A 26,577-nucleotide genomic window follows, 5' to 3' on the forward strand; every position below is an offset into this window, starting at 1 on the left:
CAATTCACAAAAAGTGACTGGTAGGAAGGAATTAGGTGGCTCAGGACAGGGAGCACTCACTGGAGTGGGCATCATGTTCAGCAAATGGGTGGTCCAGCTGTCTCTCGCCCAGTTTGGCTATGGTCATTCATGCCAGAGAAACTCCCCATCACAACACTATCAGATTTAGTGGTAAGATGGCCCATTGGACAGCCTGTCAAAAACTGAACACAGATCAAGTATGAAAACAGGAAGGTGGTGCACTGAACTGTGGAAAGAAAAAAAAGCAGAATAGAAACTGAACAGCCCAAGATCAACATGGGCAACATAGAGCACCTTTCAATTATGGTGGGACCGTTTTCATGTGGTCACAGTATGGGACTGTGATGGGGAAGATCCAGGTTCAAACCTCTCTCATGTCTCCTTTTTTTCCCCCACAAAATTATGAACTGTTTGTCCAATGACTGATATGTCTGTTCGCTGTATTTAAATTTGTGTCTGTATCGTGGTGTAACATCTGCTTGACCTCCAAATGTACGTACCTTCTATTTGTTTTACACAATTACAACATGTTACGACTCTGTAGTTCCATTTTGAAAGGTTTGAGACTTTAATTCCTTCACTGTAACATAGTTCACACCCATTTATTTGTCGATTTCATTGCTGTGAGAGGCCTGTGTGGCAGCACGCTAACTTGTGATGATAATACGAGGGTTATTCCAAAAGTAAGGTCCGATCGGTCGCGAAATGGAAACGACTATGAAAATCCGATAAAGCTTTGCACAGATGTGTTGGGTAGTGTCTCTAGTATAACCCCAGTTAGCATCACGTCGCTCTTCTCATTTCTGAGCTCGCAGTGAGTGCGTAAAGATGTCTAGAAAATAGTGTCTGCCGCCAAGTACGAGGGCCTGGTGAGAAATTTCGCCTGAAGCTATGCAGCCAACATTACATAACTGTCGTGCTGTTTCGTCTTCACGACAATTCTCAGCCGCATCTCTGGTCACATGAACCGCTGTCTTTGAAGACAACATTTTGACACAGACAACGAGGTGTAGGCCAGCGTGGAGAATTGGCGGAAAGCACTGGCGGCTGCCTTCTATGATGAGGCTATTGAAAAGTTGGTACAACGCTATGACAAAAGTCTAAGTCAGAACGGCGACTACGTAGAGAAGTAGCTGAAAGGTGTAGCTAATTGTTACAAGTAAAACATTTCTGATGTTCACTGTGGTTTCAATTTGGCAATCAATCGGACCTTACTTTTGGAATAACCCTCGTATATATTCATATCACATGACTCTTATTCTATAACCAATCTATAGTATGATCATTCCCAAGACTACAGGAGAAGAATAGACATGTCAATGACCAGACAGACAGACTATAAATTTGCGGGTGCCTTGGGTGAGGAGGGGTATAATGATACAGCCTTCCCCAAGACTCTAATGAAGAGACTGATACCACCTTTCCCTCTCTCTCTCTCTCTCTCTCTCTCTCTCTCTCTCTCTCTCTCTCTCTGTGCATCAGGGTGGCTGTCGGATGAGTCAGTGCTTCCTACAGACTTGTGTGTCTTTATATACATCATTCTGTCCAATTAGCTAAAACACTTGATATTCATTGTGAAAGCATACAGAATGTTCTGGAAGGATGTATATTATCATGATTGTCTGGGGATTGTTGTCATTAACAAAATTATGCACAAGTGCTGAGTTAGATGTTTAATCAAGAAACTGAAATGTAAATATCTGGCGGCAAATATTAAGAGGCCGTGGGAATGTTGGCATAAGTGGTTGGTTCCTCTAATTACCTTAATTGCAGCTGATTGGTGGGTTGACACAGAGAACATCATTATCTTGAGAAATGGCTTACAAGTTATTAGCAAGTGATATGTTATCTATTTTTATGTCTTCCTCTGTAATTAATACCCTTTGTAATTACATTTCCAATTAACTCACCAATTGCTTACACCACACAACTTCCCGATTTTCAGAATTTAAGGCCTCATTTGTAAATTTTACGTATGTAGTCGGATAAAGCACGAGATTTGTACTGTCACTGAATGTTAGTAAGCTAATCCAAACTGTAATTAATTATGCAACTAAAATAATACAAGAGACATTATTGTAATTAAAGTTCAGATTGATTTTTTATATGTAAAACTACATATGATACTAAAAAATTTATGTAATACAATATTGTATTTTATACCTTATTTGGCTGTAACATCAGTTTCTTTACATTTTGTAAATTTTAATTGCAACATCAAAATTGCACAAAATTAATAATGGGTTATTTGGAAGTTTATTGTTAAAATACTATATAAAGTTATGCAGCGGGGCTGCAAGCGAGTTGTTCTTTTGTCAGTCAGCCAAAGAGATCTGTGAAGCATGTCACTTAGTGTTTTATTAACGTGACGAGTGTGCAATTCAGTTTTCAATAAATTTTGTGAAGTTGGAAACTGTTATATTCTTTCATAAAATGAACGCCAGGCAATGGAAAATTAAGTTAAATGTAACAATCCAAGCGGAACGTTATAGGGGGGCAGCATGAGGGAGGTTTGAATACAGATCTCGTGCTTTGTACTCAACACCGTGATCCCTCAACACTGACCCCGTGGTTCTTGCAGGTCGTTCGATGTTGCACATCTTTAGCTTGGAGCGTTCACAGTTTCTATTTTGCTTCTTTTTTCGCAGTTTAGTTCAGCTCACCTTCTCATTTTCATGCTTGATCTGTGTTCAGTTTTTGACGGGCTATCCACTGGGCCATTATATCTGAGGAGGGTGCAATGGAGTGTTCCCCTTGTTAGAAAGCAACACTGTGGGTACAGCTTTGTTTGTAGATCATCTGACTTCTTTCACAGGTAACTCTGCCTCTGATGGGATAGGAAGTGCTTGTGACAGCACTGGAATAAGTGGAAATGGAAGGATGGCAGGGGACAGGTCATGCAAGGGTATGAGCCATGAGGCAAGGGGGTTGGGAGCAGAGGTAGAGTAGGGAAAGACAAGTATAAAGCACAGGTTTGATGGGCAGTGGAATACCACTGTGGGAGTGGTGGTGAGGATAGTGGGTACGATATTCCTCATTTCAGGCATTGGGAGAGGTAGCTGAAAACTTGGCAGAGAATGTGATTCAGTTGCTTCAGTCCTGGGTGGTAATGAGTCACAACAGGAGTGCTCCATTCTGGGCAGACAGGGGGTATGTGGGAGGTGACTTGGAAGACAAGGCATGGGAGATCAGTTTCTGTGCAAGATTAGGAGGATAATTTTGGTCTGTGAAGGCCTCAGGGAGACTGTTGATATGGCTTGTCACCAAAGATGTGATGACCACAAGTGGCTACAATGTTTGGAAGGGACCTTTCGGTACGGAATGTGTGGCAGCTGCCAAAGTGGAGGTATTGCTGGTGGTTGGTAGGTTGGATAGAGACGTTCCAGTGAGGAGGAGGTCAACTTCAAGGATGAGGAGGAAAAGGTGACATGAATCAGGGAGGAGGTGACTGTTGAGGTTCTGGGGGAATGTAGATATAACGTCCAACCTAGACTTTCCACTGTTTGACTTTTAATGGTGTTTGGTATATACTCATTTCCGTTTGTGCTCTAATTATTCGAAAGGACTGAGCTTAATTTTTGCAAAATACATTTGTCACATTCAATCTTACTTTTCACATCTCCTACATATATACAGTCAATTTATAATCATGTACATGTTTGTACCTGCATCTCCTTTTGCTGGCCTCCCAGATCACACATTCACACTTATCAAAAGGTACAGTGTAGTGGTCCCTACTTACAGATCAGTTCGGACTGGAAACACTCAGTATACAGATAGATTTAAAATTGTACTCTCTAATCTGGCTATGAGCTTGTGTTTCATAAATATTGTATTAACAATTATTGTGTTAATAAAATAAAGAGTGAATTTACACTCTTCAGTTCAACAGATACTCACCTCCCCCTGCCAACTGCTGATCGGTGGGAAAGTGTAGCTGCACCTCGAGCCACCCTTGGAGCCGGCCGCAGGAGACCTAGGGAGTGGGCTGCCATCTTCAACTCTGCCACACGCCTCTGGAGTTCAGACGTGTCTCCTCCTTCCTGTTGTCGGGTGAACAAGTCGAGCTCCGCGTCCAGAATTTCACGTTGTGCCTGAATGGGAGAATGGCACACTGCATAAATATGTGAAATGATATGTCTCGTTCACTGACAAAATAATCACAATAATGTAGATTTTCATTGTACAGTGTGTATGTGGCCAAGTTAACAGTTGACACATCAAAAAATTCTACTGAATTTTTACAAAAACTACCATTTCCAAGGGAAGGTTTTAAAATTCGGCACTCTGAGATTGCTAAGGACTGGTCTCATATTAATGTCTGCACAGTTATATACTGTATTTACTTGAATGTAAGCTGCACTCAAATCCAAGGCGCACCTGAAAAATGAGACTCGAAAAAAAAAAAAAAAAATCGTGAATCTAAGCTGCACCTGAAATCTGAGACTCGAAATTCAAGGGGAGAGAAAAGTTTTAGACCGCACTTCCAAATCGAAACAAAGTTGGTTCACTGCAACATGAGACACAATTTAGGTTGAACGGATGAAGATACAGCTACAGTAGTTTGGTTCGAATCGTAAGCTTAGCAGTCAAGCTTTACCAGGCAGCCACTGCTATGTGTCAGGTGGTCCGTCCATATTTATACGGGTACCATTCCTTCTTCACGTGCTTTGCCTGGTTTGAATCAATTGCTTGTTTTGCTTTGACCTAATAAGTGCCGTTCTCTTTGTCATAGGTGTTTACATCACTGTAAGCTGAAAATGCATTATTGTACTGTGTCATGCATTGTTTGTCACATTCTGATAATGAGTGTTTACAACCAGTTGCCGCTTGCGGCATGGCTTGCTTTTGTGCGCACTATCGCCGCTTACAGTAAAAAAATGAGAGGAATTGTCTCATTAGTGAAGCAGTGGCAAGAGACTGCTATTTGTTGTTACTTACAGTGCTGCTTTCTTTGATAATGATCAACAAGAACCAAATAATAGACTGTGTATGATAGAAGATGTTCTGAACGAGAGTTTAACGAAAATTTTTCTCCGTTTGAAAATCTTTGCAGACGCCTCTTTAGTACATTACATTCTGCGCAGAAATTAGAGTCATCTTAGATTTAAAAATCTAGTCAGTTGCTGTGCTTCATTTCTGACTGTACACCATTCAGCACAAGAATAATACGAATATAAACATGACATGTTATGCATATTCCTCCGCGTTTGCTATTGCCTCACTCTAGTTTTGTAGTTCATTAGGTGGACAGGATTTAAATGAGATGGCAAACACGAAAGAATACATGGCATAATGTTTACATTCGAATGATTCTTATGGTGAAGAGAATACTGCATGTGATTCACGATTTACGAAAGTTCCTATTAGCAACCCTCTCTTGTCACAGGTAGGAAAATATTCAGAACGTAGAGTTGGCCATATTGACATACATCCCAAACAGTCTTGCCAGTCAGATTTTCATAGCAGATTTTTAGTGACGACTTCAAATGCCGTGTGTGTTGTTGACGTCTTCAGTCCGTAGACTGATTTGATGCAGCTCTCCACACTTTTCTATCCTGTGCAATGCAGAGTAGCAACACTTATAAAATAAAAATGAAAATAAATTATATGAATATAATAGAGGGAAACATTCCACGTGGGAAAAATATATCTAAAAACAAAGATGATGTGACTTACCAAACGAAAGCGCTGGCAGGTCGATAGACACACAAACAAACACAAACATACACACAAAATTCTAGCTTTCGCAACCAACGGTTGCTTTGTCAGGAAAGAGGGAAGGAGAGGGAAAGAGGGAAGGAGAGGGAAAGAGGGAAGGATGTGGGTTTTAAGGGAGAGGGTAAGGAGTCATTCCAATCCCGCGAGCGGAAAGACTTACCTTAGGGGGAAAAAAGGACGGGTATACGCTCGCACACACACACATATCTATCCACACATATACAGACATCTGCAGTAAAATGAGAATTAGAGGAAAGCAAAATGGACTTGGCAGTAATTCCAGGCGGGATGACTTCAATTCTGCAACCACTTGACGTCTGTTTGAATAAACCATTTAAGGACAAGCTTAAACGCATGTACACAGACTGGCTTTCGAAAAGTGACAGACAACTGACACCAACAGGACGTGTGTATGTGTGGATGGATATGTGTGTGTGTGCGCGCGTGAGTGTATACCAGTCCTTTTTTCCCCCTAAGGTAAGTCTTTCCGCTCCCGGGATTGGAATGACTCCTTACCCTCTCCCTTAAAACCAACATCCTTTCGCCTTTCCTTCTCCTTCCCTCTTTCCTGACGAAGCAACTGTTGGTTGCGAAAGCTTGAATTTTGTGTGTATGTTTGTGTGTCTATCGACCTGCCAGCGCCTTCGTTTGGTAAGTCACATCATCTTTGTTTTTAGATATAAAAATGAAAATGACTTAGAAATAAAATGCTGAAATTTAAAACAAAATTTTATTAGGTTTGTAATACAATTTATATGAAATGTTTAAAATATCAGTCATGATTCTGAATCACTATCACTCGATTCTTTGTTGCTCATTTCTTCATACAGAGCATCATCCTCTGTACCATCTACTGCATTGGATATCAAACATTTTTTAAATGCTTGTTACACAGTCTCATTTGGAACACACTTCCATGCATCATAAATCCATTGGCACAATTGTTACAAACTTGCGCATTTTACATGTCCTGTTGGTGTCAGTTGTCTGTCACTTTTCGAAAGCCAGTCTGTGTACATGCGTTTAAGCTTGTCCTTAAATGGTTTATTCAAACAGACGTCAAGTGGTTGCAGAATTGACGTCATCCCACCTGGAATTACTGCCAAGTCCATTTTGCTTTCCTCTAATTCTCATTTTACTGCAGATGTTGTATGGCCTGCGTACGCATCTAATACCAACAGACTGCGTAAACCAAGCATTGCACCAGGATGACAATTCCACACACGCCTAATCCATTCCAGCACCATGTCCTCCGAAAACCACCCAGTTTTGTTTGCTTGTACATTTACAGTTTTTGGAAACACTTCTGATTTCGGAAAAGTCTTTCGCTTGAAAACTATGAATGGGGGTCATTTATGTCCATCTGCTGTGCAAGCAAGGATGACGGACATCTGCTGTTTTTCGCCGCTGATGTAAGAACACTTATGTCTTTCTTTCCTTTGGAGTGTCAACATATACTGGAGTTTGGTCAGCGTCTGACCAAGAAGGTATTGCTTTTCTGTGCACCACCTAATCATGAAGCACTGAAATTCCACAAGTTTTTCTTCATAATTTTTCGGCAGCTTCTGTGCAACTAAAGTTCGCCTCCGAAGTGAAAACCCCCAGCGCTTCATAAACAGATCAATCCAGCTGCGACAAGCCTTAAAATTTTCGAATTTTTGCTCTCTAGCAATTTCATGTGCCTTAATTTTTCAAATTTCGGCGTTCACAGGCAGGAATTTCTGACGCTGTTCCATAACAAATTCACTTAAAATCACTTCTAGTGCATGATATTAGCCACACTTTGTCCCACTAAATGCTTTCCTGCTACTTGAACATTCAAATAATTTGTCTCTCTGCAGTCGCCATCGCCTGACGTTGCTCTCATCAATCCCATATCGCAGACCTGCAGCACGATTAGAACTTTGTTCCTTAAAAGAAATAACTCCCCCCTCGAATTTGGTAGTATAATGAAAGTTCTTCATTGTGGTTCACTAACACCAACAAGCACTTCACAAAATTCCACAGAGCAATAGGTGCCACTACGTGATATCTTAATGAGCCCCAGCGTATCAACTCGTGCAACAATCCTAAACCTTGCGCATTGTTTGTATTTTTGTATAAAGACGAAACTCAGCGCAGAGGAAAAAGCTTGTCTTTTACCTTCTTTTTTTAATTTATTAAGTGACACAGAGGTTTTGGCGCCAGTATTTATCTTTGTGCCTGCAAAGCGTGCCTGTTTAGTGCTACTTATATTCGACGGCAGAAGTTAGTTGTGGTGGCATCTACCAACATTTTTCAGAACTTCTGCTTACTTTGCACTCAATTCTAAGCCGCAGGCTGTTTTTTGGATTACAAAAATTGGAAAAAAAGTGTAGCTTAGATTCGAGTAAATACGGTAGTATTTACCGGAAAAGAACAGAGCCATGATGCACTGAGAGTATGCATGAGCAGAAGACTACCTTGAAAAACTTAAGGTAAAATGGATAGCATTTAAAAACTAGTGCATCTCTAATTACTGGCTACTCAAAAAATAACTTTTAGAAAAAAGGAGGTTTCTTAAAAGCAGCAAACAAAAGGGAAATAATGTAAAGATTATTTAGGAATCATTCCTGGCTGTGACTTCACAAAACTACATCTGAAGATTTCAGGGAAAGTATTAAACAATGAGTGGCAACATATCTCATGGGATGGCTGTACAACTTCACAGGAAAACCTAAAATAGTTTCACATACAATTGGAGAAAAAGTAGTGAAACATATTTGCGGACTTGGTTTGGAGTTAGTGCCTGTCTTGACCTTCAGCACACTGAGCAATGGATTTATCATCACTGGGAAAGTACCATTTATGGGTGGCCAAACTGTTTATTATTGATAAAATTAATATACTGAATATTCCTTTCAGCAGTTTTTAAGAGATGTCATGGAAGTCTCTAGTGGCTTTCTTGAAGGTAGTGATTCAATCTAACATTGTCCATAATATGTGACCTGCATATGTGGTACTGTAAATGTAACAATAAATAGCATCTAGTCACATATAAAGCTATTAGATGAGCAATAATAGTTTGGGGAGTTATAAGTAATAAATTTAGTCACGTTCAAGGAAAAAATGTAGTAGGTATTCTGCAGTGGAGCTGTGCCAATAACTTGCACAAGATAACAGTTTACATAGGCTGTATACAATTCCTCTATTCCCGGGCCCTCTCGAATACTTGTTAACAGTAAAAAGATTCTAAAACCAGTTGGAGCTAATACTGGTATTCATTAATTACCTCTTGAACAGTCTTTTTAGTTAATCCTCCAGCACTGAGAGAGGAAGTGCTTTTGACAGTAGGAACTACAGAGGAACTCAGGTCTTTTCGGATTTGCTCAATTGTCTCCTGCAAGAAACAGAAAAAAATACGAATTAAATATACAGCAATAAAAGCAAATCTAGTATAAAGACTTTCATGGTTCAGAAAATATATAACACAAACATCTGAAAAAATATACTTGCATTACTGGAAAACACAAAGCTAAAACCAAAACTTATTTCACACAATGCGACAACCAGTAAATATCATACATGTTTACCTCTTAATGTAACTTTTTTTTTTACCAAATTATGTTCCAACGAATAATGGAAAACATCCCATAATGAATGGCATCATTACATACAGACATATAAAGGCTGTTTTTAAAGTTCAAAATAGTTACAAAATTTTGAAGATCACCTATATTAAAATCCCAAGCAGACTCGTGCACTAGACTTCAACTAAAATATGCTAAAACTTGAAGTCATTTTTCATTTTGTGTGTACCTATTAAGTCTAAACATGGATTTCACAATGGTTTCCAGTGAACATAAATCTTGGAGGAGCTTGCTGGAGCACAGTGGATGTATCTATCTCATACCAGTGGTGGGCACTTGTCACTCAGCTGACAAAATGTCATCACTTTCAGTCCCTAATAAAGTAACATCATGTTGTCCTTCACTTTCTGAGCCGCTAAATTCAATGTCAAACTTAGGATGACTACAGCCATCCTTTTTTGAAAGCAATGTCTAAATAACAATACAGGAGAGAATCTTAAAGTGTCCATTTTGTTGTTGAGTATCAAAAGTGGCACACAGTAAAGATGATACCTAGTGGCAACCACCTCAAACAAAACACGACAGCCACGCTACAGTGTAGTATCAGATGCTCTGTAGTGGCTGAACATGTAATTATCAGTGATGAAACAGATATAAGCGGGTTTTTAGTTTTTTGAAGGTCTGTTCTTAAGCTGCTCAAATATACACCAGATTTTAAGTTAAAGGGTTAAATATTAGGACACAAATTACAATTCAACACATTTCCTCCTCCTGTCTTCAATACATAACTTTGGATTGTTAGAAATGAAGTACAACTGCAGTCAGACCACAACGGGATACAGAATCAGCCGTGGCTCTGTTACAGGAAACACTCCACATTCATCCGAGAGTTATGGCCAACTGAAGTAAACCAACACATAATGTCTAGATGAGGGTTTGTAGCTTTTACAGTACTACTCAATACATTAAGCCAGGTCTGTTCACCGATCTGCTCATGTGAGCTGCCTCATGTTGATGCTGCAGCAGTTAGCAACGGGCCAGCTCGTGACCAGTAATGGAAGGGGATTAGGAAAGGCGGCTAGGAGTAATCTGCACAAGGCAGCTCGGACGAGAAACTGCTGTCAACAAGTCTATTCTATGGCTGCTCATAGTTCTATGGAGATGTACTGCTTAATGGTGGCTAATGAATGCCTTTCCTAAAACTGCTGCAGTAATGAGAAATGACAATGAAATGAAATTTACATTTCTTTTAATTGATAGGGCAAAGTATATTGGCCAGCTGAGTATGAAGCATGATATTCATTAGATTGATGCACCCTTATTACAAATGTTGTTTTTAGATGAAGTTTAAAGTGACATCAAGATGTATTTTGTGACTACTTTATGCACACGTTAAACATCAGAACACCACATGTCAATGAAAATTACTAATTTTGCTTTTCACTAATGCATCAATGTCTAGTACCACATTCAAAGCACTGCCAATTCAAAAACAAGCTTTTAAACTGAAGTCTGTCAGTGAGCTTCAGTGGGTGCATTTCGCTCTCTTCACTGCGTAAAGAAGTTGTTTGTGGAAATATGTAGGTCCAAACATTGACATAATTGTAGTTGCAAAACTCGTGAAGTTGTGGAAATCTATGCTGTAGAATATTTTTATATGGATCTTCAAGAATTATAAGATATTATCAATCAATTGCCTGTCTACAACTGTAGGAAGACATCCTGTACTGAAGTGTAATACGTTGATCCTGATGATGTGCAATACGTTGATGCTTTACTTTGAAGATCCTAACCCGGCCATAACGCTACTTTTCTTTTAAAAGAGCTACTCTTCACTTTTAGCACTGCACCATTAAGTATACGAATCCTGTCTAAAAAGTACCCGACCTTTGGCCAGAAAAAATATTTTGAATTCGTGACAAGGTTGGGACCCTAATCCCCTTCAATGTAGGCCCCTTGTGCTTGCACACAACACTTAGCCCACCGATCCTTCCACTGGCAGAAACACCTATGGAAGTCTTTTTTTGGAATGGTGTTCAGCTCTGTCATCGTGTTCCGCATTATCTCTTCTCTACTCTCAAAATGGTATCTTTTCAGTGGCCTCTTCAATTTTGGAAATAACCAGAAGTCACAAGGAGCCATGTCTGGAGAGTAGGGAGGTTAGCGAACGGTTGTAATTCAATGTTTGGCCAATAAATTTTGGATGAAGTGGGATGAATGTGCGAGGTCAATTTCATGATGCAGTTATGTCTGGTCTTTTGGGCCAAACTGCATCACAGGGGAGCTGAAGAACATCTTGGCAATACTCCTTTGTCACTGTTTGTCCTTCCGGTGTGTATTCATGATGCACAATTCCATGGACATCAAAGAAGACAGTCAGCATCACCTTGATTTTGCTTCACACCTGCTGCACTTTCTTTGGCCTTGGAGACTCGGGATGCTTCCACTGTGATGACTGTCTTTTTGTTTCTGGATCGTACCGTGATTTTTTTTTTTGGTTTTAAGGTGCAAAACTGCGACCGTCACAAGTGCCCATTCAGTGGCTTAGGGAAGGGTAAAAAACCGAATGTTAAATCAGCAACAATGGGAGCGAAATTCATAAAAGAGGGAAACGGAAGGAAATCTTAGGAAACTGCTACTGAAGGGGGGGGGGGGTGTATTTTCCCCCAAAAAAGTGTTTCAAATGAGTGATGTCATCTCACTGACACTGATAAACTCGAGGACGCGACTGGCGGAGAGCATGTCATCTGCTGAAAGGGAAGGGGTCTCAGGCAACATCTGTAAACGGGCACTTAGTGGATTAAAATAGGAGCACTGAAGTAAAAGGTTTCTCACCATCCACAGTTGAGAGCAGTGGCGACAAAGTGGGGGAGGATCGCCACTTAAAAGATGTCGATGGCTAAAAAGACAATGCCCTACCCGGAGTCTAGTTAAAATTACCTCCTCCTGACGACGAGGCCGGAAGGAAGAGGTCCAAGCACAGGGAAGAGGTTTTACGTCCCACAATTTATTATCGGAAAGTGTAGACCAATGTGTGTGCCATAAAAGAGCAACACAATGGCATAAAATGCTCTGTAGATTGGCTAAGGGACCCATGCGAACAGCGGGCCGTTGGAAGAGAGACTGCAGCCTTGGCCGCTATATTGGCTGCCTCGCTTCAATGGATACCAACGTACCTTGGGATCCAGAGGAATTCCACAGAGACGACCCCCAACTGGAGCAAGTGGAGGCAGTCCTGAATCCGGTGGACCAGAGGGTGGACAGGATAAAGAGCTTGGAGGTTGAGGAGAGAGCTGAGCGAATCCGAGCATATAATATAGTGTAGCCACTTACGGTAATGGATGTATTGGACAGCCTGGAGAACGGCATAAAGCTCCACAGTTAAAACCGAACACTGGTCGGAAAGGCGAAATCTAGTAGGGGTGTCGCCAACAATATGGGCACTCCCAACTCCAAATGTGGTTTTTGAGCCGTCAGAGTAAATAAATGTGGCATCCCTCATTGGTGCGCATAGAGCAGCAAATGCCCAGTGATAAACTATGGAGGGGGGTGTGTGTACTATCCTTGGGAAGCTAACAAAGGTCACGGAGCAGGCAGGTCTGGGGACGAAGCTAAGAGCTAAGGTGGCACTGTACCCCCATTTGTCAAGAAAGTTTTAGGAAAGTGGGAGGAAAGAGAACGTAGCAGTTGACGGAAGCAGACTCCCAATGATGGTAGAGAGGAAGGGCTGCCTGCACACCCTAAATCCAAGGAAGTGTCAAAAAACAAGGGCATGGGTCGGATGAGCAGGCATGGAACACAGATGACTAGTGTAACAACTCAGGACAGCAGCTCACCAATTGGACAGTGGAGGTTCAGCAGTCTCAGCATAAAGGCTCCCCAAGGCGCTGGTGTAAAAAACTCCAGGTGCGAAATGCAATCCATGGTGGAGGACAGAGTCGAGACACTGGAGAATAGACGGCCGTGCAGAGGGGTAAACTATGCTTCCACAGTCCAATTTCGAGCGCACTAAAGCACAATATAGGCGGAGAAGGACTACTTGGTCCGCTCCCCAGGAGGTACCACTCAGGACACGGAGGGTGTTGAAGGATCGCAGACAGAGAGCTGAAAGATATGAAACATAGGAAGACCAGCACAGTTTTCTGTCAAACATAAGCCCCAAGAATTTGGCGACGTCTGTGAATGGAAGGTCGACAGGGCCTAGATGTAGGGAAGGCGAAGCAAACATCATACAATGCCAAAAATTTACACAGACAGTCTTACTGGGAGAAAAGCGGAAACCGGTTTCGATGCTCCAGGAGCAGAGGTGATCGAGACATCCTAGAAGATGTCATTCAAGAAGATTGGTCCGCTGAGAGCTGTAGTAGATCGCAAAACCGTTGACAAAGAGGGAGCCCGAGACATCGGGAAGGAGACAATCCATAATTGGATTTATGTCGATCGCAAACAGTAAAATACTTTAGAACGGAGCCTTGGGGCTACCCGTTTTCTTGGGAGGAAGTATGGGAGAGAGTAATGTTCACCTGCACCTTAAATGTGCGCGCTGTCATAAATTCACAAAGAAGAAGGGGTAGCCAACCTCGAAAGCCCCAAGAGAACAGTGTGCGGAGGATGCCTGTCCTCCAATAGGTATCGTATGCTCTCTCCAGATTAAAAAATATTGCTACCGTTTGGCATTTCCTGAGAAAATTGTTCGTGATATAAGTGGAGAGAGAGCAACAAGATGGTCAACTACAGAACGATGCTTTCGGAAACCACACTGGGCAGGTGTTAAAAGGTTTTGGGATACCAGCCTAAATGGCAATTCACCATATGTTCCAAAATCTTACTTACACTACTCATGAGAGAGATGGGACAATAGCTAGACTGAAGATGTTTGTCCTTTCCAGGTTTCAGAACATGAATGACGATAGCTTCCCGCCATCTTCTGGGAAAGGTACTGTCAGTCCAAATACAATTATAAAGATGAAGGAGGTAACACAGACTATGGTATGATAAATGCAGCAACATTTGGACATGGATGTCATCCGGTCGTGGGGCGGAAGAGCGAGAGGAAGAGAGTGCTTATAGGAGTTCCCGCATAGAGAAAACAGTATTATAGCTTACGTTATTTTGAGAGGAGAAAGCAAGAGGTCGAACTTCTGCTGCTTATTTCTTCGGGACAAAGGCTGACAGGTAATTTGAAGAGCTCGAAATCTCAGCAAAGTGTTGACCCAGTGAGTTAGAAATTGCGCCTGGGTCCACTAAGGTACCACGCATGACAGTGAGCCCAGAGATCAGGGAGAAACTAGACGTGCTGGATAGCCATTGAATTCAACTCCAAACTAGAGATGAGTGTGGTGTCACCGCAAGACACCACACTTGCTAGGTGGTAGCTTTTAAATCGGCCGCGGTCCATTAGTATACGTCGGACCCGCGTGTCGCCACTGTCAGTAATTGCAGACCGAGCGCCGCCACACGGCAGGTCTAGAGAGACTTACTAGCACTCGCCCCAGTTGTACAGCCGACGTTGCTAGGAAGGGTTCACTGAGAATTACGCTCTCATTTGCCGAGACGATAGTTAGCATAGCCTTCAGCTAAGTCAATTGCTACGACCTAGCAAGGCGCCATCACCAAGTTATATTCAGATGATAATACTGTATCAACAAGACCAATGTTCACCAATTGTGGATTAAAGTTAAGTATTCCAGCAGCTACGTACTTTTCTTTATAGCATTCATTACGTATCCTGTTTCAGACCTCACGCCAGCCTGCGTGAGCTTATAGCGTGCATTTCGGCTTCCTCAAACAACACGGTGTTGGCACTTCTGCCGACACTTCAATGAGAGTGAAAGTGTTAAAGGAGCTGGTAAAGAAGTCCCAGCTCGCCTTCTTGCTATCGCAGATGATGCGATGGCATCGTGCACATAGCTGCTTATAGCAGATACAATTGGCCAACACAGGATGGTGGCGGAAAACGCGAAGAGCCCGTCTCCGCTCGCATACCGCATCACAGCGCGCCTCGTTCCACCAACGAACTGGTGGGTGCTGGGACAAAGGAGAGGTATGAGGTATTGAACATTCAGTGGCTGTAAGAATAACTTCTGTAACATGAATGACCTGATTGTCGATGCTAGGAAACTGATGGTCATCGAATGTCGCTACAGATGAGAAAACTGTCCAATCGGCTTGGGAAAACTTTCAGCGTCTTGGGTGCATAGATGGCAGTTGTGGCTGTAATCGAAGGACACATGGAAAATGGTCACTTGAGTGTGTATCAACAAGGGTGAACCATTCAAAGCACAAAGCTAGTTGAACAGTACTGACTGAAAGGTCAAAATGAGAGAAGGTTGATGTGGAGGCAGACAAAAATTTAGGTTCCCCAGTTTTGAGGCAAACAAGATCCACTTGGTGGAAGAGCCTCGCGGACAAGGACGCGGGAATCCCCAAGGCAGGTGGTGGACATTGAAGTCCCCAACCAGCAAATGTGGGGGCGGGAGCCGACCACGGAGATGAAGGAGGGCTCTTGCCATTGGTATGGATGATGGAATGTATACGGTACAAAGAGAGAATGTGTATCCAGAAAGGGAAAGACATACAGTGACAACTTGGAAGGAATTGTTTAAGGGGACTGGGTGATAATGGACAGTATCATGGAGAAGAATTATAAGTTCCCCGTGTGCCGGAGTGCCATCAACAGAGCGGAGATCAAACCAGACTGATTGGAAATCAGCGAAGACAGAGTGATCATGGGGATGTAGCTTTGTTTCCTAAAGACAGAAGATGACCAGGGAGTAGGATCGAAAGTGGATCGACAATTCAACCAGACTGGAGCAAATTCTGCAGATATTCGAATGGAGATTTAACACAGGGTGGAAAGAAAACGGAAAAATCTCATCACAGTTGCCGTCAACTCAACGACCGCCGAGAACCAGCGGCTTACGGCGTGGAACAGCATTCAGCCTAAGTCAGAAGATTCTGTTGTTTGGGGGCAGCTCTTGCCGCCAGCGATCGGCTTTTTGATTGGCTGCCGGCGGTGTGTCCAAGCGACATGGAAGCCGGCCGAGGGCAGCTACCGCTGGGTGGCGCTGTAGAGGAAACATGCCGTGGCGGAGAAGGAGAGGAACTTTGTTTCGTATGAGCCTTCTTGGAAGCAGGACATTGAGATGGAGGAATCGATGGTTGTGAGGTCGGGGTACATAAAAATCACAAGTAGGCTCTTTTTTGGAAGTCCGGGGATCCAATTTCGGGGCCCGTGATTTACCAGGAGCCGATGAGGGGTGAGCCTTAGAGTGAGCAGGTGATAGGGGGGAAGTGAACGGGCGATCTCAGGCTGGCCAATCTGAAACCCGCGGCACTAAAGGTAAGATCGCAAGTCTGCGTGGCTACCTCCTTAGTAGGCCGAGGAGATGCAAGGACAGTGGTATATTTACCCGCCAGGAGCACAGTGGGCTTTCTAATGGTGAATAACTTATGAGCAGCAAATGTAGACACCTTTTGCTTCACTCAGCTTTCCTGAATAATTTGTTCATCTTTGAAATAGGGCAACTCAAGATGAAGCAGCGTGGTCACCCATACAGTTGATGCAACGATGGGATGGAGGTGGACAATCACCCTCATGGGCATCCCTGCCACAAGTAACGCATTTGGCCATATTGGACTGGCTAGTATGACTAAACCACTGACACCAATAGCAACGTCTAGGGTTGGGGATGTAAATGCGAACTGAAATTATCTTGTATCCCACTTTAATGTTCGATGGAAGTTGAACTCTGTCAAACGTCAAGAAGAGAGTACGGGTCGGTATCACGTCCTTGTCAACCCTTTTCCGGACTCTATGTACAACCGTTATGTCCTGGTCAGAAAGGTAATTTTGAATGTCCTCATTGGACAAACCGTCAAGTGAGAGTGTATAAACCATTCCGCGTGATTAATTTGAAGTGCGGTGCGCATGCACCCGGACAAGGGAGGTGTATAGCAGTGTATTTCGCAGCGATTTTTGTGCTTGGAGGTCACTGACAGTTTCGAACAACAAGGTGCCATTTCGTAATTGGGAACAAGACTTTACAGGACCCGCAATTGCGTTGAGACCTTTCTGAATAATGAAAGGGTTTACTATGGAGAAGTCTTGACCTTCGTCAGACCGGGAAACAACCAGGAACTTTGGCACTGATGGAAGAATTGTCCATGGCTGAGACTCATCTAGCTTTTGCTTGTGGGCAGAATTGTAGACTTAGAGGAAACCATTGCGAAAATATCCCTCATGCTTACTGGCATCTCCGATGGTGCACTCCTTCCTCGTGAGAGCCCTCCCTCCCTCCCTGCGGGCATTTCCACCTTAGGTGATTGTCCACAGGTCAGGTCACACCTCCCGAGAAACTGTTGGAGGGACCAATTGGCATGTTCGGAAGGTACCAGCTCGGGTAATCACCCCTCCCTGGGACTGAACTCTACCAGGGGTTAAGTACATGTCCTACCTGTCTACCCAGGGCAGGGAATTATGCATTACCCCGTCACTTGCTACGCATGGAAACGCGTGGTTTGGCCTTCAGACACGCACAGGGAGGAAAGACAGAGAAAGGGAGGAACAAAGAAAAAGAAAGAAGAGAGGTCTCAAATGCCACAGCGGAGAACAGGGTAAAGAGAAGAGGCAAGTAAAGGAGAAGGACAAAGAGTAGACAGAGACTTCCCAGCAGAGAGAGCAAAGAAGAAAAACTAGTCCTACAGTCACAAGTGTCCGTTTCCGGACATAGGCACAAAACATACTTACAAAGAGAGGGAGAAGGGCAGGGGCGGGGGGATGTGTGTGGTGGTGGTGGTGGGGGGGGGGGGGGGGGGGGAGATTGAAAGGGCAGGGGGAGGGGGCAGGATCGGGGATGGGGAGGGATGTGGACAAGGAGGGTATGCAGCCCAGAAAGGAAAGAGAGCTGCACTAGCTCAGGGTCTCGTGCTTGCCACACATGTACCCACAAAAGAGTTGTGGACCTCCTAGGGAGAACTGGGTCATACCCATACACACGACTCATCTCCAGTTATTACAGTGTTCAGAAACCCAGGATCAGTATTGGCGGTGTCCAGAAGGTCCTGTGTAACGTCAAAACGGAGGTCTTTTTGTTCCAGCGACAACTTGGGCACGAATTTCCCAGACACTCTGTGCATGTTCAAATCATCGCGCAAAATTGCATGTGCAGAATCTTTACTCACTCCAACCTCTTGGGAACTTTCCCGCATGGTCAAACGACGATCTTCCATCACCAAATTTTGCACCCTCTCAACAACAGCTGCACTCCAAGCAGTTTGGGGCCTGCCAGAACAATGGTCACTCTCCACTGATGTGCAGCCATTTTTGAATCAGCTGAACTACTCCTTAATTTGTGTTACACCCATTGTATCGTCTCCAAACACATGCTGAATCTTACGAATTGTTTTGCTTTGAGAATGACCAAGGTTTTGACAAAATTTGATGCGGTATCTTTGCTCAACACGTTCAGTCATCTTGAGAGAATCGGTAATCCGACCTCATTCAGCGACCGGCAGGCAGCGACTGACGCACTGGAAGGCGGGGACCAAATTCATGCATGTGCATAAAGGTCTCTTCCTTTACTGTAAAAAGTGGTGCTGCACTATCATCTCTACTTTGCACAGAAAAATCAAAGGTTGGATACTTTTTAGACAGACCTCGTATACACTTGCGTTTAAAACTATGGTGAACTTATTTTCATTCCTCTGAAGACAGCATCACATTTACACTTCCCCTGCACTACATAATGATGTCCTATACCCACATTTTACCACGAGCACTCACAGCTCAGGCAGCGAGTAAATGTGGAGTTCTCCTGCTCAACTAGCCACTTCCTAAACAGGCCTGCCTTAAGCAATGTGCCACATTTCCATAAACTGCGAATGCCTTTTCAGTAAGAAAAGTAAAACAATGGCCCTGAAACCATTTGTTAGAAGTTCCAGTAAAGGAAATTCTGACATGGAAATGACATACAAAAATGAGAAAACAAGTCACTTGCACCCAAGAAAGGTAACACAAGAACACATTTAACTGCAGCAGCTTCCAAACAAGACACCACTATTTTTATACCTTAAAAAAAGGAACAAAGTAACCAACCAACCAACACACTGACTTTCAGCAAGTAACACACTTCCTAACTTCCTAACAAGTCTAGTACCGATCTGCTTGTATTAATAGAAAGGATGTATTGAACTCCCATACTAAAGTTCGTCATTGCTGTATTGCTTCTCTGAATTAATATTCCACACTGTAACTGTCAAGGCCGAGTGGTTGCAGGTGCTTCAGTCTGGAACCGCGTGACCGCTACAGTCGCAGGTTCGAATCCTGCCTAGGGCATGGATGTGTATGATGTCCTTAGGTTAGTTAGGTTTAAGTAGTTCTACGTTCTAGGGGACTGATGACCTCAAATGTTAAGTCCCATAGTGCTCAGAGCCATTTGAACCATTTGTAACTGTCAAAAAACAATATGTTCCACCAACAGAAGAACCACAATATTATTTCACCCATTGATTTAATACTTAATTATGTGTGGTTTCCACAAATAAATCAAATCCTTACTCACTATTACCATACCAATCAATGTAATACTTCCAAATTCATAATCCATCACTTTAGCAAACTGTCCAGATAATTCTGGTGCAACACAATTACAGGCAACAGTCCAGAACATTATCCAAATGATGAACCCTCCTATCATTCTGGTGCGTGACCATCAGTGTCCTGGAATGATTGAATGTAACAGCAAGACAATGCTCCTGCCGATAAAAAGGCACGCTCAGCTCTGAAAATTCCAGAAAGCCAACAATGCGCACTCATAAGTCATCAATTTAGCTAACTGTTCAAATAATTTTGCTGCAACAACTGCATGCAACCATTCTGCACAACCCCCAAATGATGATTCACTCATCTCATTCTGTCAGAAAACTGGCAGTGTTTGGACACTCCTGAATAAAACTATGTCCCTGGGGAGGGGGCAGGCGATGGGAGGAGTGCGTGCACAGTTCTGAAAGTTGTAGTGATGCACGACTTACTATGTCGTACCTTTATCAGTAATAGTACCCCTTACAGGCTGCACAAACTGTGTACAATGCACCCACTTCACAAATAAGCTACCTAATTTTGATTTTCTCTAGAATGATCAGAAATGCAGTCACATGGCAGCACATACTTATCTCTGTGGGAAAGAAATTAAAGAACTAAGTAAAAATCACCATATTTTCCATATAAATTGCAATGCCACTTCACATGCTAAGTAACTGCCTATCAATAACAGATTTTTAAGTACATCATTCCTCATAAATGCATTTTCAGATATTAAGTTATACCAACTTATTATTCACTTGGAATAAAACGTAAATCGATAGTAAACACTGATGGGAAAATTGTACCTAAGTTGAAGGTCAGTACCAGACAAAATGACTGTAGCATTAACCACAAGCAATACAGAATTACAATTTGACATCCACAGTGACTAAGTGGTACACCTTCAATACCATTCCCATTATTTGTATCTCCTGAATAGCTCAAAGTTTTCCACAATATGGGCTCAAATTCTGTTTAAGTACAGTTGACCTAAAATGTCTAAGGGATTGTGAAGATTTACAAAGATATGAGAATACAGACAGTTACACAAAATACAATATTTGTCTTGCACAGAAATCAAATGCCACTTACAATTATACGAGCTACACAAATACTGAAATATTACATACCTGCAGTTTTTTTATAGTTGCCATGAGGGCTTCACGCTGCTCTGGAGCAACACCTTTCTCCAGCCGTTCTATAAGTGATTTCTGTTCTGCAAGCTGTTTTTCCAGCAGCTCTTGCTTTCGTTTCCGGAGATCAGCAGTTAATTTCATTGCTTCCTAGAAACACAATATTAAGTGCATCATTAATTTTGTGTGTGTGTGTGTGTGTGTGTGTGTGTGTGTGTGTGTGGGTGCGTGTGTTTGTTTGTTTTTTTTTAAGAAAAAGTTTTAATAGATAAATAAACACAGAGAAGAGGTAGAAAAATTTTGGGAGCTCTTAGTTCAAACGACGAATAACATTAATAAAAATCACTTCAAAATTTTAATTGGAGACTTCAATGCCCAGTTAGGAAGGGAAAAGAGATATAGAGACATAATAGGGAAATGGACAGCACAAAGAAGAACAAACAAAAATGGCATAAGACTAGTGGAATTTTGCAGAAACCATGACATGATCTCAAAGTCGACGTATTTTAAGAGAAGACCAAGTAAACTAAAAACTTGGAAACATCCAGACTGGAAAAAAGGAGAGTGGCAACTGGACCATGTCTGCATGGATAAGAATTACCACAAGGAAATTTACAATGTGAAAGTACTGAGAGGGACAGATACCGGATCAGATCATTACGTGATAAAAATTAAAATTAAATTAACCCCATTAGCAAAGAAAAAATCCCACCAGAAGAAGAAGAGAACCTATGACCCTCATAAACTGATACAAAATGAGGATTATGAAGCACAAACCAGGGATATAAAAATAACAGATGATCTGGAAGAAATAATTCCCAAATTGAAACAAATAGCTGAATAAGTTGCCCCTATAAATCCAAGGAAAAAACACCAGTGGTGGAACGATGAATGTGATGAAGCAGTGTTGGATCGACACCAAGCCTGGTTAAGGCATCAAAATGAAAAAACAGAAAAATCATATTTGGAACTCACAAAACAAAGAAAGACAACACAAAAAATAATAAGGAGAGTTAAACGTCAGTACCAAAAAGATATACTTCTAATGATAGAAACAAATAGTGAAAAAACAAACTCAAGAGACTATTACAAAATATTTGGCAGACAATTACAAAGATATGATCCTCCAACATTAATGTTAAAAGATAAAGATAATAACCTAGCCCATAGCAATAGTAAAAATACAGAAATTCTAGCAGAAACATTTAACAAGCTACTAAATTGTGAAGATCCCCCAGAACTTCTTCAGATAAACACAGACACCCCAATTAAAACACCAGCAGAAAATATAAATCCACCTACAATTAATGAGGTCTACAGAGCTTTGAAAGAACTCAAACTACAAAGCAAGTGGAGAAGATCAAATGGTTGCTGAACTTTGGAAATATGCAGCAGAACCAGTAAAGATAGCATTACACCAATGCATAGTAAAAATCTGGAATGAAGAGAAATTACCAGAAAATTGGATTACTTCTATAATACATCCATTACATAAGAAAGGAGAAAAATCAAATCCAGACAACTATAGAGGAATTTCCCTTTTGGACTGCACGTATAAGATCATGTCAAAAATACTATACAACTGCTGTAAAGATCAATTAGAACTGGAACTGGGAGAATATCAAGGAGGATTTAGATCCTGGAGAAGCTGCCCAGAACAGATAATCACCTTGAAGTTAGTTATGGATGTCTACAAAAGAAGGCAAAAACAACTAGTCATAACCTTTGTAGATTTCAAAAAGGCGTATGATTGCATCCATAGATCTTCAATGATGAAAATATTAAGGAATTTTGGACTTCATCCTAAATTAATAAAAATGATACAGTTAACCTTAACAAACACCAAATCCAAAGTAAAATTTTGAGGAGAAATATCTGAACCATTTACGATTAAAACAGGGTTGAGACAGGGAGATTGTTTATCACCATTGCTATTCAATTGTGCTCTTGAATATGTAATGAGAGAATGGTACAAGGAAAATCCTATGAATATCAAAATTGGAACTAAGAAAGATAAAATAAACCTAAATTGCTTGGGATTTGCTGATGACCTAGCATTACTAGCTAATAATATTCAGGAAGCCACGAAACAAATAACAAGCTTACAAAATATAGCACAAAAATTAGGACTCCAGATATCATTTGAAAAGACTGAAATAATGGTAACGGATCCACTTGTAATAGATCACATCACAGTGAACAATAGGGAAATTAAAATAGTGAAACAATTTAAATACCTGGGTGAAATTATAACACATAAATTGGACGAGAAACCTGCATGGCGAGCAAGAACTAATAAAATGATAAAAGCTCAAAAACTAACATGGTCTATGTACAATAAAAAATGTCTATCAATTAAAACAAAATTAAATATAATGGAAGGAAACATTCCACGTGGGAAAAATTCCCTCTTTCCTGATGAGGCAACAGTTTGTTGCGAAAGCTTGAATTTTGTGTGTATGTTTGTGTTTGTTTGTGTGTCTATCGACCTGCCAGCACTTTTGTTCGGTAAAACAAAATTAAAACATTACAAGACGGTGGTTCGACCAGAGGTTACATACGGAAGTGAAACTCTTTTTAAAGTCACCCAGAAAAACAGAATTGACAAAATTTTAAAAGTAGAGAGAAGAATTGCTAGAACATGCATAAATAAGAAATATCAAAAAGCTGGGCAATGGCGGATAGTTCCAAATGAAGTGGTATACAGAGAACTGGAGCCCATCACTGATACTATACGAAAGAAAAGGATCTCTTTTTGTGGTCACATTCTGCGGACACCAGAAACCAGATTATCAAGGAAAATTATTGAGAAACTCTGGAATTTGAAACAACAAGGAGGATGGCTTAAGGAAATAAGAGAGGATATGGAAGAACTGGAAATAACTCTGGATGATTTGCAGAACAAAACGCCAAATTTAAAGAAGTTGAGGGACACAGAAATAAGATTTAAACCAAAAATTGACAAACGACATACAATGAAAAGGGTATTTACAGATAAGGAAAGACGAAAAGCATCGGAACGAATGAAGAGATACTGGGCCACTCGGAAGGGGAAAATACCAAAGAAGAGGACCAGAAATGATTGACTGAAGTGGTCCAATGAGGCCGTAAAAGCAGAAGAAGAAGAAGATAAATAAATATTAAACACTTTGTAAATTTCTTACTTGTGTGGGAGATTGTAGCGGATTCTATAATGGGAATTCTTTACTTTCCAGTTTCCTGATAATTGAGCACAAAAAGTGCACGAGGCGATCACTGCACATAAGGTGTCAAGTCAGAACTGATAAATTTTTCATGTATTTGCATTACAGCAACATTCAAAATGATGCAACAGTTCACATCCATTTCAGCTGTCTTAATATAATTAAAAACACATTCGATAATTAATACAACTTTTTAAAAGCTTCTCATGCGTGAGGCGAAACTACTATGATGTACAATAAAAATCTGTCAATATCAGGAACAAAACTATTGTCACATTCTGTCATATATTGGGTTATAACTGTGATAGTTTTCTGCAATTATGGTCAATAAATGAAGCAATCATGTTATTCAATGGTAGCTAATGACTAAGAGTTCAGATTTTGCATATTTTGGACATCATTTTTTTATGGTACCTGGTGTTGTATCTTTAAAAATTAAAATGCATATATTTGGATATTTTTGGCGTTTGAGCATATTATTGTCATATTTAGAGGAAATGGCCACAAAGATGCATATTTTTGGCATTTTGAGATCACATTGAGGTTCATTTTGTTCCCTGATAACCCAAGAACCTTCCAGAATATTAGGCCAATAAATTTCCAAAATGAGATAATACGGAACAAGCCATCAGAATAAAAGCCTTTAGGTAAATGTGGGTAGCTTATGGGGGGACATAGTATTGTTTTTCCACTTAGGTAGTCTCTGGGATAAGGATGCTAAAGACTTGTAATGGTTCATTGTTGAAAGATGGATTATTGGAGTAGAAACATGCTTCGGTTATTTGTTGCTTGAAGTCTATACATGTTCAGGTCACTCACCTGATCTCTTCAGTGCGTCAACAATGCCCTACTAGTTATTGTTGGCATATCGGAATATGAATCATTCTTGCTTGTGTTTCCGTGCTGTTCACATCGACTCTTTGCTACCTTCTTCAAATTACGAATATGCCCAGGCCAAAAACCAATAATTTACAGAAACGGATTGGGAGCGAATGTGCTTTCACAATGGACGGAAAAACAATATTATGCCAACTATGTGAAAAAGAGGTAAGTTTAGTTTTGTTTTTATCTTTTTCAATAATTTTTTCAAGGGATTAAAACAATTATTAAGTTCATTTGTAAATTTGAGTGCACGTTTTCTATGTACGAATTGGGGGAGGGGGGGAGACCTTTAGGAATTACCTTCGGCATTTTTTTTAAGTTAACTGTTGTGAGGGAATCAAAGTTCCACTAGTAGGTACACACTGTTCTCTTACATTTTTGTACAATTATTCACTTCTCCAGCGCTTTAGGTCAGGGATGAGAAAAAAAATTTCAACTGGATCAGCATAAGAAGACATTTTGGCACCAGAATAACGTAACCAAGACGTGGTTAAAAACTTCACAGCAACCACTGATCTCATTTTCAAAGCATATGGATAACAAAAATGAGTTCAATGAAGGTCCTTAAGAGGCTTTAATAAAAGCAAACATCCCCTTGAATAAGCTGGAGAATGAAGGATTAAGGACCTTATTTAAAAAATACACAGGAAAAGATATTCCTCAGGAGTCAATGCTCAGAAAGAACTATGTGGAGCCATTATATGTAAAGGTAAGGTTTTTTTGGTAATTTTTATGAACGTAGGTATGTGAAAGTCAATGGATATAATTTGGTATATACATGGGTCAAAATAATAGTTGTTTAGTTTTTAAAATAATAAAAAAAACTCTAAAAATAAATTTAAATTATGTCTGAATGTTTATTTTTGTAAAATCAACATTGTTACTTGAACGTAAAAAAAAAAAAAAAAAAAAAAAAAAAAAAAAAAAAAAAAAAAAAAAAAAAAAATTTAAGTGAGTGAAGTTTTTCAAGATAGGAAAAGACGAACGAAGAAAGGAAAAGACGAACGAAGGAAGGAAAAGACTAACGAAGGAAGGAAAAGACAAACGAAGGAAGGAAAAGACAAACGAAGGAAGGAAAAGACAAACGAAGGAAGGAAAAGACAAACGAAGGAAGGAAAAGACAAACGAAGGAAGGAAAAGACAAACGAAGGAAGGAAAAGACAAACGAAGGAAGGAAAAGACAAACGAAGGAAGGAAAAGACAAACGAAGGAAGGAAAAGACAAACGAAGGAAGGAAAAGACAAACGAAGGAAGGAAAAGACAAACGAAGGAAGGAAAAGACAAACGAAGGAAGGAAAAGACAAACGAAGGAAGGAAAAGACAAACGAAGGAAGGAAAAGACAAACGAAGGAAGGAAAAGACAAACAAAGGAAGGAAAAGACAAACAAAGGAAGGAAAAGACAAACAAAGGAAGGAAAAGACAAACAAAGGAAGGAAAAGACAAACAAAGGAAGGAAAAGACAAACGAAGGAAGGAAAAGACAAACA

General features: G+C 40.9%; 1 protein-coding gene across 4 annotated transcripts in view; it reads right to left on the bottom strand.

The window, feature by feature from the left end:
- LOC124545110 (RNA-binding protein 26) overlaps window positions 1-26,577 on the bottom strand; it is a 266,987-nt gene that overhangs the window by 50,328 nt on the left and 190,082 nt on the right. For all 4 annotated transcript variants that reach the window (XM_047123928.1, XM_047123929.1, XM_047123927.1 and 1 more), the window contains 3 exons: window positions 21,003-21,155; window positions 8,993-9,100; window positions 3,922-4,115 (listed from right to left, as the gene is read on the bottom strand). In XM_047123928.1, the coding sequence (XP_046979884.1) occupies window positions 3,922-4,115; window positions 8,993-9,100; window positions 21,003-21,155 (455 nt within the window). The remainder of the gene's footprint in view (window positions 1-3,921; window positions 4,116-8,992; window positions 9,101-21,002; window positions 21,156-26,577) is intronic.

Source organism: Schistocerca americana, chromosome 8, assembly GCF_021461395.2.
Source record: "Schistocerca americana isolate TAMUIC-IGC-003095 chromosome 8, iqSchAmer2.1, whole genome shotgun sequence".
NCBI classification, from domain to species: Eukaryota; Metazoa; Arthropoda; class Insecta; order Orthoptera; family Acrididae; genus Schistocerca; species Schistocerca americana.